The sequence below is a fragment of the Lissotriton helveticus genome, chromosome 4_1, assembly GCF_964261635.1.
Source record: "Lissotriton helveticus chromosome 4_1, aLisHel1.1, whole genome shotgun sequence".
NCBI classification, from domain to species: Eukaryota; Metazoa; Chordata; class Amphibia; order Caudata; family Salamandridae; genus Lissotriton; species Lissotriton helveticus.
In genome coordinates, this window is record NC_136063.1 from 1057928504 (window position 1) to 1057945012 (window position 16509).

The following is a 16509-nucleotide window of genomic DNA, read 5'->3' on the forward strand; positions in this document are numbered from 1 at the left end:
TATATTTACATTGTCTAGCACATGCCACTTATTTAAGGCCTATCTACCTAGCACTTTACCTTTAGTGGGCCGCTTAAAACACTAAGCTTTAGCTTAGCGAGCCCGTTCCGTGGCAGATTAACTTGTACCGCGCAGCACGTGTCACTTTAAAGCCAACCTTTATTGCACTTTATTCTTAGTGGTGACGCTCCACAGCAGGAGACCTGTTTAGGGGGCTAATTTTTGGTAAGCACGGACCCATGGTCTCAGGACTCTACGAGGCCCACACCAGCTGTTTTGTATTAGCCCCCCATTAGCAGTCGCTACTTTACATCTGGTTAGCTGCCATTTATGCCTTTGTTGGCGCTCGTTTAGGGCCAATTACTTCCCTTTCTATTTGTACAGTTTTTACTTGTTTGTAATATCATGGCAAGGAGGAAGACCGTCAAGCCATTGACTGATAAATCCTGTACTACGATTAACTCATATAAGGTTAAAGCGGTTAATGTTCTCTCAGAAGAAATAGACCACACTGAGAGGCGTCTGTCCATGGGTTCTAGCTATATGGGGGGAGAACAGGGGAATGAGGTTAGGGCCCCTACTAGTCTATCGAGCGAGACCAGACTCGATAAACTGATCAATAACTCACTGCTAGTCGAGGAGACAGGAATGGACGGCAGTAATGCTGGAGGGACCAATGGGGACTGTACTCGAATATCTTTGACACCTACTTTGACCATCCCTGAAAGCCCCCCGCCTCTTAAAAAGACCAGGGGTTGCAGGAAAATGCCTTAGAACAGGGGAATTCTAATCCTAATCCCAAGACAAATAAAGATAAAAAGAATTCCTATACTGGGAAACCAGGTCCGCGTGCTGATCTTTTAAATAGAATAGACCCCCCAAAGCATGGTTAAACATTAGCTGATAAAGTAATAGAGCTCCTACGGCCGCTCTATGATAAACTTGACAATTGAGCCAGAGAAGTCCATAAGATCAGTGGATCGCTGGATAAAGTAAATGGTAAACTCCAAAATGAGTCGATTAGGATCCAAGAGAAAGATGTTATTGCAGGCTCCATTAACTTGCTCACTGCCCTGGATAGTGAACCCAGTAATAACCCCAAGTAAGAGATCCCTATCGTTGAGGCGGCAAACGGGGGAAAAGAAGCAAATCTAGCAACAGGAAAGTTAACTAATAATTCTAGACCTGCCCCCCCCCCCCAGAAGGAAAGAGTAGAGACCTAGTCAGGTAAATTTATTAGATCTGATCCCGTAAAGCCCGATGGTTTAAGAACCCCAGCCCGATGGTTTAAGAACCCCAGCTCATGGGGATAGAAAAATCGCAACAGCTATAAACTTGCCCCCCCCCCCTTCCCGAATGTAGTTGACCAATAACTGTGGCTACCCAATGGAGGTGCAAATCAGATTTTGACAACACGCAGAGTGGGCTGGATCGGGCCTCTTAAAAAATGCTTCGATGGCGATTGTATTATTATTAATTTCCGGTCACCAAGGTTGGCAAACAATACTCTTAAAAACGCACCACCGCCTTCCCCCTGGGAATTTTATACTACCCTTCTTCCTTTACGGTACTTCTATAGACATCTAATGGTGATGCATGGAAATGATAGTCGGCCCAGAAATGGTTCTCCGTTAGCCCACCCCCTGCTCCCTACCTACCCAATTTTCCTATTTCAGTAGCCAATAGATACCAGGCCTTGAGTAATCTTGATACTAACGATTGACGTGAGGGGCCCATACAGTCAGGTAGAACGGGTAAGATACGTACACAAAAGCTCTATAACGGTAAATAAGAACGATGACAATTCATTTAGAAAGGTCGACCTATGTATGATAGAGCAGGGTGGAATGCTACCTACAAATGTAACATGGACACCAACCACCCCTAGTGATCCAGAATGTATTCTAGCAGAATCAATTTCCGCTAGTGAAGTGGCGGGGCATAAAGCACCCCTCTGGGAAGCTTATGAAGCCAATACGGGTAATGGGTATCAAGTTACCACCTGGAATATCTCTGGTTTTTAAAATAAAAGAGGTAGACCATCATGGTCTGCCTTTATTTTGGCCCAACATGACATTATATGCCTACAGGAGACGTGGATTATTGAACCTATTCATGTAGAGGGTTTTACCTCCCATTGGCTCCCAGCTCAGGCTTCCCACTCGGGTAGAGCAAAGGGTGGTCTTTTGATTTTGATCTCGACCAACTTGAATAAATGTAAGATTAAATGCTGTACTACTGTTGGTACCCATGCCTAGATTATGTGGCTGGCATCCCCCGTGGGTAAAGATGTAATTTTGATCAATTTTTATAATAATGTGTTTAACTATCCCCGCGGGTCAGTCGTCTATGCCCTGGAAATGGAACTTGAGAAGCTGACCAGTACCATTAGGAAATCGATTATTATTCTTTGGGTTGGCGATTTTAATGTTCAAGTATGCCCACTATCTCTGACTAAAGTCTGTGGGCATAGGAGGGGGGAATCTGGCGATGACTGTTGTATGCACTTCCCCCACTGTGAATATGGTATGGCTTTAAATAGTGTTATTGCTAAGCTGGATTTAGAATTATTGCACTGTGCCACTGATAAACATAATGTGAAATGTCCTACATTCAAAGGCAGAAATGCAATGTCCAATATTGATCACATCATGATTTCATGTAATAGTGTACATTTGTTTTCACTACCTTGGATAACGGATCAACCAACCAGTGATCATAATAGTATTTCTCTTTATTTATTATGTGGGGGTTTTAAAATTTTAACCGGTGTCTCTTATAGCCCTTGTATTGCCCCCACCAGACCGAATGGTGTCCGGATAAAATGGGCTGGCTTGGACCCATCTAAAATCCAGTATGATGTTATTATACAATGCCAGAACGAAATCCAAGTTTGCTTAGGGAATGAGGTTGATTCACAATTGATTCTCGCCAATTTCATTAAGATCAATAATACTGTTGAGAGCCTATTGACGAAACCAGTCCGTGGGAATAAAAAATCTAAGGTGGGCTGGTTTAATGAGAATTGTATAGCGACCTTACATCGCCTCAAACAAGCCCTGGAGACGTGATTTTATTAAGGGTCTACATGCAGAATATGCTTCAGCCCTAAAAGCCAGGAAAGTGGAGCTTCAAGAAATAGCCTGGGAGGATTTAAGCCAGGCAGCAGACACTAAAAATAGTAAATTGTTCTGGGATACTGTTAATAGTACCTTTTTGAAGGATGATCATATACCAGAACTTAATTCCTATATTAACTGCAACTCCTGGGTAGAACATTTTTCAATTTTTTTTAATCCAATCGATAGAGATGCACCTTCTACTTTGCCTACCCAATTCCCCACTGACTGGCCAATAATACCCCTGTCTATTAGTATAGAGGAGGTTACCGAGGGTATAATCAGTAGTAAGGGGGTAAGGCACCGGGACCCGATGGCGTCCCGATAGACCTTTATAAAAATTAAATGGTCCTATGGCCCCCGCTTTTAACTAGAGTTTTTAATGCCGCCGTCGAGACCCAATTTACATCATCATCATGGGGCCAGTCAATCATAATACCAATTCACAAGAAAGGAGTCAAAACCGACGTCTGTAATTACCGCCCAATTTCCTTACTGGATTTCTCTATTAAGATCATGAGTAGGGTCATGCTATCAAGATTAGAAGCCTGGGTTACAGAGAAGTCGGTCCTTACACAAGTACAATATAGATTCAGAAAAGGAGTTGGCACACTAGAGCAGTGTGTCAACTTGGATCTTTTGGTCGGCAAGTATACCCTAGCAAAGGAGGGTAATTTATATTTATATTTTGCTGACCTCAGCAGTGCTTATGATTTGGTACCCCATTCTATTTTATGGCCCTTATTGTTATAAATGGGTGCACCTAAAGAGATAGTTTATTTTTTGGCAAGATTATATGGGGAGCTGTCAAGTAAGGTGCGGTACGGCTACTTAGGCGAATATACCCCCCTTTTTAAAGTTAAAAGAGGCATCCGTCAGGGCTGCGTCCTAGCACCACTATTTTCATTGTTCATCAATGATGTAGACATAGCCCTGAAATTGTTCGAGTCGGATGCGCCGAGGGTGGATGGGAACCCTATCCCAATTCTCTTGTACGCTGATGATGCGGTTTTACTCTCTCGCACCCCCATTGGGTTACAGCGTCTTATCAATAATTTTACTGCTTTTATTGCTAAAAGAAAGCTTTTAATTAATAAATGGAAAACTTTTGTTCTGGCTTGCGGCAGGAACCCAATAACATCCAGATCCTACCATATAGAAGGCTCTAAGGTCCAGATAGTCAAAACATTTTGTTATTTGGGTATTACATTTGCAGGGAACAGGCCATGGGCTCAGAAACAGGAAAATGCTTGTTCTAAGATGTTGAGAAACATCAATGGTATTTTTAGATTTGCTTCTAAACTGGGCCATCGACATATCAAAGATATGTTGACAATCTATGCGATACGATGTGTTACTGCAGCACTTTACGGGGCAGGTGTATGGGGACATTGCCAAGGTAATCTATTACAACACACTGAAAACTCATTTTTTAAAACGCTTGTTGTGTGTCCCTTTATTGGCCTCTACAGAACTTGTTCATCGTGAGGTGGGCATTAAATATATTTCAGATCTGGCTTCATTGCGCCCTCTTCTACTATGGAAATCTATATTGTCAAAAGAGGAGACAATGTTCACCTAATCTATCATACGGGACTATCTCAAAATGAGGAATTGTCTAAGAATACCTTGGCTTAATTATATCTCTTACTGGTATAAAGTCTTATTTAATTGTGATATTCGGCTGGACCCTGAGTGTGTAGATTTTGTTGCCAGAACAGAGATAAAATTGATTCTATTAGCCCATAAAACAGAGGCCCGTTCCAGTGTTATCAAGAACCAATCAACCTTTATTTTTTATCTGCAAATGGATCTTAAACAGGGTTTCCAAACTTACCTGTCAGTTGTGACAAGAGCATCACATCAATTTGTGTTGACACGCTTAAGATTGGGTACCATACATCATCTTGTTAATTTCCCAATTATGAAACAGTGCTCTGCCATACGTTGGCAGGGTATGCTCAGACATGAGTCCCTTGCTCACTTTGCCACTGGATTCAAGCAAGCCTGGCTGAAGACGGCTGTAATGCCAGAAACCAGTCCTAGGAAGCTTGAATCCGGTCCAGGGAAGGCATGGCTTGGCAGTTCGGGCTGGACTGTTCCCATGAGGCACAGGGTCAGACTGATTTGCATATGGCCATGTCTGAACTGGGGTGGCAGAGTGGACTAAAGAACGGTGATGGATTAAACCCAGATCTGTTGACTGGGTGTGAGTGTTTGATTGGTTCAGATACTCCGTCCATCACCACCCCCTTTTGTACCGCTTTGTTAGCCATAAGTTGGCAGGGTATGCTCAGACGTGAGTCCCTTGCTCATTTTGCCACTGGATTCAAGCAAGCCTGGCTGAAGACGGCTGTAATGCCAGAAACCGGTCCTAGGAAGCTTGAATCCGGGCCAGGGAAGGCATGGCTTGGCAGTTCGGGGTGGACTGTTCCCATGAGGCACAGGGTCAGACTGATTTGCATATGGCCATGTCTTAACTGGGGTGGCAAAGTGGGCTAAAGAACGGTGATGGATTAAACCCAGATCTGTTGACTGGGTGTGAGTGTTTGATTGGTTCAGATGCTCCGTCCATCACCACCCCTTTTGTACCACAGTGCTCTGCTCAACCATGCCCATGTGATGGAGTTTCCTGACAAAGCTGCTGCCATATGTTATTATTTTGCAAATTTTACTCTCATTTTTGAAAAAAAAATTTTAAACCATTCTTTTTATATTATAATATAAGATCTACTAAAGACGCCATGAAGTTGCTCCTTAGACTAGAGGACCCAGGGTGTGTTTTTATTTAGCTACATTTCTTCTGAAATCTATCAGTATTGGGCAATTGATGATCATTGACACTTGACTGTACGATTTTTAGGGCATCATGTAACTTTCTGCATTTGCACTTTTTGTACTAGGACCATATATGTTTATGTAAATCGCTAGGGTCCATACATGAATCAGGCACACGCACATTGTATCTGGATTATTATGTCTATGAACCCTTATGTACCTATATTTTATTAACTTTGTAGTCTATATTTCATAATTATCATTGTATTGATTTATGATTTTACTGCTTATATGGTTGATCTATTTAACCGAATAAAAGCTTTCAAATTGGAATTGGATTTGCATCCAAACAATAAGGGCAAAACGTCCAAACACCATTTTATGTTCACAAAGTAGGGGCCCAGCTGAATTACAAAAGATATGTCTTTGCATTTATACATGTGTAGATATATTGATATCGATCAATATTGAAAAGGGGGCTGTCTGCTTTAATGCTGCTCTGTGTAAGAATTTGCACAGTTATCCACGTGATTAAGTGATTGTCTGTGTGGGTTAGTACAGTACAGCATTTGTGTTTCATTATCTGCTGAGTTGATTTGCAATCAAATAGTTAAAGTAAACATATTTGGGTTATATCACTCAAAGTGCATAGCTGCACTTTCTGATTAGAAATTAAATAATATGTAATGTTCTCCTTAATACAACTGACCCTGGCAGTCCTTCTGGTTTGTGGAAAGCTAGTTTGTATTATTTCATTGGTATGTGCTCTTGAATGTTATTCTAAGTATTTGCAGCCAATAGAATAAACACTTTATAATTAGGTATATAGATTGTCCCTATTGAGGACTTTCATTTATTATTAAACATGATGCTTATATTCAGAAATATCAACGTTGCATTTTTGGACTTTTTAATTAAATGGTGCTGAAAATGCTAATATTTTATTTATTTTTTTACAAACTTTTCTTAGTGAAGGAAACGCTGACACACTCCTGATGAGGATTAGACTTAGAAGGCACATTTTGAAAATACAGAAGTATTTTTTGAGCTTTTAGCATATTTATGTTTAAAAGTAATGAGTTGTAAGTGCAGTATTTGACCTATTTTTGGTTGGGGTACCCCAGAGGTCACCAGGGATCACTTTATCATTCATTGAAATTTTAAGCAGACGTTAAACCCCACCATTTTCAAAGACCAACAGCCATCACTTCATATTTCATAGTCCTTCCTCCTACCCAGGTATCTCCTTAGGCATTTCACATCAGTGAATTGGCTGTTGTTTCATCAAATAGTGGGTCCTTGTGGAAACTCACCTACCTATAGTCATATATGTCATATTAGTCACTGGGTTTTCCTCTCAATTAGTCCACACTGTCTGATACTGTCCTATCTGGGACATTCTGAAACAAACTGGCTTTGGTGATTTTTCATTCTGGGGTTAAATGGCTTGGTCAAGGTGCTTTATTTTTTGGCATTGTACCAACCTGGCTAAAATGCCTTAACTAATGACACAATACAGGCCGGGCTTTGGGCTATATACATTGTGGGGAAATGTTGGCCTGGGCATGGGGCTTTACATAATGAGCCACTGTGAAAATAGGCAATGCCACAAGGTTTACATGCCATAGCTGTGTGAAGTTAGCGCTATAAATGGTGTCTTGCACACAGACCCATGGCTATAACTATTGGAGTGATGCACCTTGGGGCAGTATTAAAACCTTTATAGTGCTCATGTATTGCTTATTGACCTCAGAAAATCCAACAGAGTTTATAAACAACTCGAAAGAAAATGAAGAACCACTTGAGGAAGCACCACAAGAAATACATACAAGGCTGCACTTAGACACTATCATCATCAAGAAAAATAGACAAAGAAAAAGGCCCTGACCCTGAGAATCTAATCTATCTCCTACAACTGCAAGGAAATGTTCGCCATCGTCAAGGAATTCACCAACCCAACAGCCACAACCCAAACCACCACCAACACACAATTTCACTGCAACAACCTTTCTGACTTCTTCCATGAACAAATCACTAAGACCTGCAGCATCCTCAAAACTCAGCAACCCCCCCCCCCCCCATCGACCTTCCCAGCCTGGTAACCTCATCAATCCAAGACTACCAACTGACAGCATGGAACTCTCTATCCATTGAGGAAGTGCAGCAATAATGAAGACAGTCCAATCAGGGCCCCTACAGACCCCAGCCCTCACCACATCTACAACCAGGGAAGAGCCACAATCAGTGCTGTACTCACTTTCATCAACACCTCCCTCAAAAAAGCCAGCTACCCAGACACCTGGAAACATGCTGAAATCACCGTTCTCCTCAAAAGTTACCGACCCAATTGGTTAATCAATTATGATTGTAAAGTCTTTCCAAAAATGTTAGCATCACGTTTGAATGATATAATCCCCCTTCTGATTAAGCCTGACCAATCAGGTTTCATTAAGGGCAGGCTTGCATTTGATAATTCCAGAACATTTTCTAATATTCTTGCCCTTGGGAAAAAGTATCCTTCTCCCCTAGCAGCCTTGTCGCTTGATGCTGAGAAAGCATTCGATCGTATAAATTGGTAATTATGTTTTCTGCCCTTAGATGGTTTGGTTTTGGTCACAGATAAATTACTTTATTCAGACTGTTATATACTGAACCACGTGCCTGTGTTTTTGTTAATGGCCATTTCCCCACCTTTTTAAAACTCCACAGAGGCACTAGACAAGGCTGCCCTCTTTCTCCAATTTTTTTCTCCTCTGTTTGGAACCTTTTCTTGAGCGAATCAGATGCAACCCTGGTATTACTGGATTAAAAGTCAACTCTCAAGAAATAAAACGTTCTGCTTATGCAGATGATGTTTTAATGTATATGTCTAATCCCTCTACTTCCCTCGATCCTTTTTTGAAAAGAGTTTACGCTATTTTCCAAGGTCTCTGGTTACAAATTAAATTTTTCTAAAAAGGAAATCCTACCACTAAATTCCGGTTGTTATCATTATATGTTCCACAAAACTAATTTGACATGGTGTCCCCAGAACATTAAATATTTAGGAGTCTCGTTTTCTCCCACTATACCTGATACACTTTTACTTTCTATGTTACCTTTTCAAATTCCTAATTATTATTTTTCCCAAATAAATTCCATATGTATTAAGTTCTTTTGGAATAACAAGCGCGCTCGCATTGCCTTATCGAAGCTAATTAGACCAAAAACTACAGGGGGTGTACAATTTCCTGACTTTAAGTGATATCAGTAAAAAAAGGGTTTTCCCTTGGCTAACACACTTATAATTTCATGCCTATCCGCATGTATTTCTATACAAACACTATACTACATGCACTGCAATCTATCCACACATTTGTTGTATAGTTTAAAACATTTATTCTTGTTAAAATTCTTTCTTTGGTACAAAGTTATTAGAGATTTAAAAAAAAAATCATAATCACAGAACACAATCACAATATAACATTTTGAAATTCATGGGCACAATATCATACACTTCAATGGTTAAAAAGCGCAATAAGTAGATTTTTTGCACTAGATTATAAAAAAGAGAGAAAATAACATCAAGGGAGAGACATACAAGAGACACAAACAATTTGTCATTAAACGTTACACATCTGAGACCCTAATATTGTCAGAATCTGAACCTAGGCCCGTTATTTTCTGGACTCCAGGATAGATTTCATGCCGGGACCGCGAGATCAGACGCAAGGATTTACGCGAGAGGAGAGAGTGGAACGCTACGCTGCGGGAGACAGCCGATTGAACACTGCTCAAGAAGGTTGTCAGCAAATCCACTCTCCACTAGGAGTTTTGCCCTTATAAACACAAAAAAAGTCTTGGGCATTTCAACAAGACGGGAAATCCAAAATAAAGAACTAGAGTCCGCCAGACAACAGTCAAATTAATAACCACACCAAATAAAGGCAATAAGGTGTATGAAATCAAGAAACAAAAAGATAGGCGGACTCGAGGAGTCATCATATCCACCACAAGAATGCAGTATTGAGATGAAACATACGTCCGAAGTCTGAGATCGTGAATAAACCGCTCAAGATTAAGACTGTTATGTAAGCAGGAAAATTCCTGAAAGTGGCAACCATCCAGTGCCCAGAACCTAGGAGAGACTAATTACACAGTCTTGAAAAAGATGGCAGAGTATCAATAGTAGCCATCGAAACACGTTGACGCCGCATATACACAATCAAGAGAACAAATCTATCCTGGAGTCCAGAAAATAACGGGCCTAGGTTCAGATTCTGACAATATTAGGGTCTCAGATGTGTAACTTTTAATGACAAATTGTTTGTGTCTCTTGTATGTCTCTCCCTTGATGTGATTTTCTCTTTTTTTATAATATAGTGCAAAAAATCTACTTATTGCGCTTTTTAACCATTGAAGTGTATGATATTGTGTCTATGAATTTCAAAATGTTATATTGTGATTGTGTTCTGTAATTATGAATTTTTTTTTTTACAAATGTCTAATAACTTTGTACCAAAGAAAGAATTTTAACAAGAATAAATGTTTTAAACTATACAACAAATGTGTGGATAGATTGCAGTGCATGTAGTATAGTGTTTGTATAGAAATACATGCGGATAGGCATGAAATTATAAGTGTGTTAGCCAAGGGAAAAACCCTTTTTTTACTGTTTGAAGTACTCCAATCCCCTGGTGTTCATAAGGGGTCTCTCTCAAAAATCTAAGCTTTAAGTGATATCACACTGCCTTTTTAATCCTTCAGTGTTATGCTTTATCTAAAGATTACCATGATGTCCAATACCAAAATGGGTTGTTTTTGAACTTTCTTTTTTACAAGAATTTTCTTTTCGAAATTCGGTTTCTATGTCCAATTGTACATTTATATCTAAAACCCCTATTCTTAAGTACTCCTACTATTTATTACACACCCTTTTTAACCAAGGATCTGATTCTGGTCAATCCTTTCTTGCATCCTTTATTTGGTACAATCAATTTATTGAATGTTGCCACAAATCATTTTACTTCAAACAGTGGAAGCAAAAGGGTATTTTTTATGTGCATCATTTGACTTCCCATAATTCTATTTTATCCTTCCCACAATTGCAGGAGAAGTATGACCTTCCTGATTCTTGTCTCCAACAATATAATCAATGAATTCCTGTACTCCATACTTATTTATTAAGCAACAACTTTACACCTGACGTTACACCTTTCATTCCTGTGACCCCATTATACGACCTTCCTACTGACTCCACCCCTAAAGCTTCCTTCATAATTAAATATCTTTCTTCCCCTATCACTATGAGAAATACATCTTCTATTGAATTAATATGGGGGAAAGATGTATCCCATTCATTATCTATCCTACAATGGTACTTATTATGGCATCCCGGAGAGGAGGCAGACAGAGTGGGGGATCCCCAAGCTGGGTTTAAATCCCGTGAGTAGATGGTCAGCTGAAGTAATCCGTAAAGTATTTAAAACCTCTAACGCTGCTAATATAACACAATCTTTATTTGTTATCTATAATAGAGCTGTAATTACCCATGTTTTTCTTCATAAATTAACCCCTCTATTTCATCCTCCTGCTGGTCATTTCTTGCTTCTGATGGTACTTTGAGTCATCTACTCTATTATTGTCCTAAAGTTATTGTATTTTGGATAACTATTTGGGCAAATGATTATTGATTTTATCATGTAATATTCCACTTTCTTTCCCCAAAACATTTTTCGGTACTTTGTCTGCTGATTTTGATAATTTATCTTCAAAACCTGTTTTATTTGACCTGTTTATCGCTCTTGCTTTTAAAGTCATTTTATCGTGTTAGAAGGATAACTCTAAGTTATCTATTATGACTTGATGGAACCTTGTTTGTGATGAACATAGAATACCACCGTTTCTTCTTCTTCTTTAGCTCAGAAAATCAAATCTGACTTACTTTGGCTTCCCTTTACCACCTTCGTATCTTCACACTCATCATTTTCCTAATACTTATTTTATTTCTTTTCTTTCCTTCTCTTGTTTTTCTTCTTTTTTCCTTTCCTCCTGTACTGTTCATTCTGTTTGTCGCTACACTTATTTTTTCATATTCCTATGTTATTAAGGAATTTCTGGTTCAACTAGTCTTCTTGCTGGACCCTCTAGGCTGCCTGTATTCAGGTCCAGCCTCACCACATGCCTACACTTATTTACTCAGTACCTGGACACCCTCACAAGCAGCACTTTACAAATCCAACTTACATTACACAGTAGAAAAAAACTTCAAGATGAACAGCAATACCAAAACTTGCTATACAGTAATGTAAATTTCGTAAAACAAATTGCATTGCACTGTGCAAATATAAAATTAAATATATAAAAATGTTGAGGGAGTTTGATCCCCAAACTCTTAGACCATGGTGACGGGAAACAAACGACCCTTCAGTTAGAAGGGTCGTTTGTTTCCCGTCATCATGGTCTAAGAGTTTGGGGATCAAACTCCCTCAACATTTTTATATATTTAAATCATGGACATTCAAGCAAATTAGTCCAGCACTTTATTTGTGGGGATCCCGAGCAACAACAAAGAGATAACACATGACAATACTGCTGTATATATTGACAAACCAGAAAAGTTTTTTTTTCTCAAAATACGTGCATTTAATTCCATATCACCAAACTGTGAAGTTGTGTGACAGGAGATCTCTATAAGCAAATAGTGGTACTAAATAACACAGCCAATATAAGGTCATAAATGAGCAGAAATTGTAGGTGCTTTAAATGTATATGTTAAAATGTACCATCACTTTTAAAAAAGGCAAAGTTTACTCAATAAACAATGTTACCGATGCCTGCATACGTCGCCTTGACAGGTGTCAACACATACACAAGGCAACCATCACCTGCAGAAAGTCACTGGGTCAGGATTACACAAAAATCATGACCCAACCCCCCACCCCGCTCATCCACAACTACAGTAATCAGTATCGAATGTTCACTGTCTACACTGAGCACGTACTATGCTATGCACGCTGCCCTCGCGTGCCGGGTGCTACTTTAATACAAAGGTTACAAGTGACGCCAAAGACAGGGTTCATGCTTACCTGATAGGCTGCCAGGTCTCTGCAGGGTAGCACTCGCGTACAGCTCCGGATGCTTGTTGTATTGATCTGACGTGTGCACCAGGCGTTTGGTGGGGGAGAGCGTGGCGTAGGTCCCGATGGTGGAGCTGAGCTGATGGATAGGTGAGGAGGAGATGGTGGGCGGAGAGGTCACCCGCAATGGGGACGGTGCGAGTCCAGCCGACGAGACGACGATATTGATGGGTGAGCTGGTGCTGTAGGACTTGGCGAGTCTGCTCGGGGACTGCTTGGGGGAGGAGACCCGCTGCGTGGTGCTGTACCCCGTGCTCTCCGAGGCGGAGCCCACCCGCTGGAGCTTGGTGGGGGAGCCGCCCTGCTGCATGGACAGAGGCGAGCTCACCCTCTGCGCAGGCAGCGTGGAGCTGGAGTAGTAATGCTGGGAGTCGGGCAAGTGGAAGGCGCTCCCATGGCTTGGCACAAAGGATTCCCTGGACTGGGAGGCGGCGTGTGGCTGCGAGGACTCCGATCCGGCGGTGTTGGCCGTCCTGTTCGCCGTGCCCTGCAATCAAAGAAAGAGACGTCTCAGGCAAAAAAAATGCAGATCTGCCCTCCTAAACCCCCTCCGGCTTCTGTTGGTGTACTCGTATTTAGGGAAAAAACAATTAAAGGTGATGAGCACATTTCTTGCTTGGAAATTAAAGTGGCAACTTTTTTATTTGCAGGATAAGGGAATCTATATTTTAGCAAGCGGGAAACAACTGGCATTCTTCGCGGGCCTCACGTAAGGGAACATAGTAAGGAAAACCTTAACCTCATAAACTGAAATTGAAATACCACTTGGAATATTCACGAGCAGCTCACCCTGAAATAATACCACAACACAACGCACCTGAAGTTTATCTGCAAAGACAGAATAATGATGACTCCACCGATTTTTTCCCACCAGTTATCCCCTTTAAAATGCGCTTTCAATTTGCAGAAATATCGCAGTATCTACATATTTTTTTAATGACGGAGACAATGACGGAGACAAAAGTGCAGCTTGCGTGAGACACCACAATGTACAGGCATAACATGCTACTCCCGGTTCTCTGCAGCCCGCCTCTGTCATAGACGAGCGAGTGCATTTGAAAGCAAAGCCCGCCGCTGCACGGGAATGTAGCCCTCAGCACAAAGCATTGCTGCAACACGGAATGGGAGCTGTAATCGCATGAACAAGCAGAACAAAAAAAAATGCCATTGCTAACCCCTCTTTAGCGAGTGGAAAAAGTTCCCGCAGCTCAGTCCTTTCACTGTATACAGAAAAACCCTCCCTCCCCCACCCATTGTGCCTTTATCCTGAGAGCACTTGCCTCTCGTTTCTTTACAATGGCGCACTACAAATCCCGTGACACTTAGGGCAGAGGGTGCATGCAGGTGGCGGGGTCGTTCAGAGCCGTAGGCCAGAGGTTGGGGCAGGATGGGATTTTTTTCCTCCTAATCTGTTCCATTGGGTTAGTTGCATTTGAAATAAACGCGCTTATTGTTTGCCCCCGGTGTGCAAGTAGGCCCGTTGTGGCCCTGAAAGTCTGCACTGTAACCCAGAGGTTGTCCCGAGAACTTTACAGTAATTTAGAATAAAATAAGGAAACACCCCCAGCAGTTGCACCCATTCGACATGTTCATATTGTTGATGAGCGCCTTTTTAGCCGACAGAGATGGGAGCACACGGACTTCTCTAGACGCAGCGATAGTATCCCAGTTCATAATGAAATCACCCTTCACAAACATCCTCTGGAAACAGCATTCCAGAGTGAGAACAATCTCCCTCTCTCCGGCAATAGGCACGAACTCTCAGATGTATATGGAATTGTTGCATTTATATAGCGCTTTCTACTCCAATGTGGAGTATAGAAGCGCTAGCCACAGGGCACTATACAGGTCCGCTTTTATTAAATAATTGCTCGGACACGTTGGGTAGATTTTTAAGCTTTTATTTCCTGAGCGCCGGGAATGCGTCTGTCCGCCTTGCTCTCATTGCGGCATCTCTAAAATGGCCGCTTTACGATCCCGGCGTGCCTCGGGCGCACGCATAACAACTAAAGCGCATCACCACATATCCCCCCCTCTTAGACATTACACAAAACGTATATGGAAACAACAAAAGTCTGATAGAGTGGACCTAGGCTTCCACTAAGTGTCCTAGAACAAGTGCTAAACAGTCTTACTTGATTTCCATGTCATAGTCCTCAAATTTCTTTGTTACCTTGATCAGCCTGCCCAACTTGGTTCGTGCTTGCCTCGGGTTGCTTTCCGCTCGTGGCTCATTGACCGGCGGGCCTGCTCCTACCTTCGCCTTTATTCGCTGTCCTCTTTCCGTTCCTTCGGTTCCTGGGCTGCGAGGCGTGGGTTGGTTGGTTGATTCTGCACCATCGCAGTCCTCCGGATTATCAACTCTTCGTCATTCTGATCGGGACTGGGGTTCCTTGCCTGGCTCTCCCCAGCTCTTGCGCTATTTAGGGTTCCTTGCTTCCCTCAGGGGTGGGCGAATTCCAATCTTCTAGGTCTTCCCACTTCATGACTCGGTTGCATCGTGCCATCCTATCTTGCGACCATACCCTTCCGTCGCTAAGTAGGGCTGACCTAGTATACGGTTCCGCTACTTGCACAGGAGGGCTAAATGTGCTGTCTCCCTTCTTCTTCAATACTGCCTGTTTCACTCTCACCCATTCGCCCTTTTCTAAGGTCACTTCCTTGACAATGCGACGTTTGTTGTAGTATTCCGTGTACACGGCTTGTGCCTTGTCCATGTTGTGTCGCACAACTGCCGGGGACCATTTGCTTTGCACAATCAGTTGTTTCCATGCTAGATTGTCCTTTTGAAGGGGTCTCGTCCTCTGAGTATTTTGAATGGGCTATATCCAGTGTTGGCTGGGGTGATGCGATATGCCCATAGCATCCTTTGCAGTTCCTTCTCCCAGTCCTGTCCTGCACTTATTGACGCTTGCACCAAGCCATAATTACCCTGTTGAACCTCTCTGCTAGTCCGTTTCCCGCCGGATGGTACACAGGAGTGTGTTTGACTTCTAATCCGTTGCGGTCCATAAAGGCATTCCATTTTGCTGAAATGAACTGAGGCCCATTGTCACAGGTAATTACCTTTGGGATCCCTTCTCACAGGAATGTGGAGGTGAGGAAGGAAAGTACTGCTTCTGTGTCAGCCACCTCACATATGTCCACCTCCGGTCATTTGGTGTACCTGTCCACCAAGACAATTGCGTATTTGGGAACGCCATTTGTGTCCAGTATGGGGCCCAGGATGTCCACGGAAAGCATTTCCCATGGACTGGATGGGCAGGAGAACCTTCCTAGTGGCGGGTGTAATAGGACAGGTGCCGTGCCTGCCCGGCTGCAACTTTCTCACATCCTGACATGTTTTTCTACTTGGTTATCCATGGCAGGCCACCAGTACGCTTGCTTCGCCCTGGCTTTTGTCTTCATTATTCCAAGATGTCCCTCATGTAGGATGGCCAGGAGATGATCAACCAAGGGTTGTGGAGGTACCACCTTGTCCCCTCTGAGTAGAA

General features: G+C 42.1%; 1 protein-coding gene across 6 annotated transcripts in view; it reads right to left on the bottom strand.

The window, feature by feature from the left end:
* The window catches only part of CTNND2 (catenin delta 2), a 3216642-nt gene that overhangs the window by 1721247 nt on the left and 1478886 nt on the right, over window positions 1-16509 (bottom strand). For all 6 annotated transcript variants that reach the window (XM_078687656.1, XM_078687653.1, XM_078687655.1 and 3 more), the window contains exon 7: window positions 12965-13502. In XM_078687656.1, the coding sequence (XP_078543782.1) occupies window positions 12965-13502 (538 nt within the window). The remainder of the gene's footprint in view (window positions 1-12964; window positions 13503-16509) is intronic.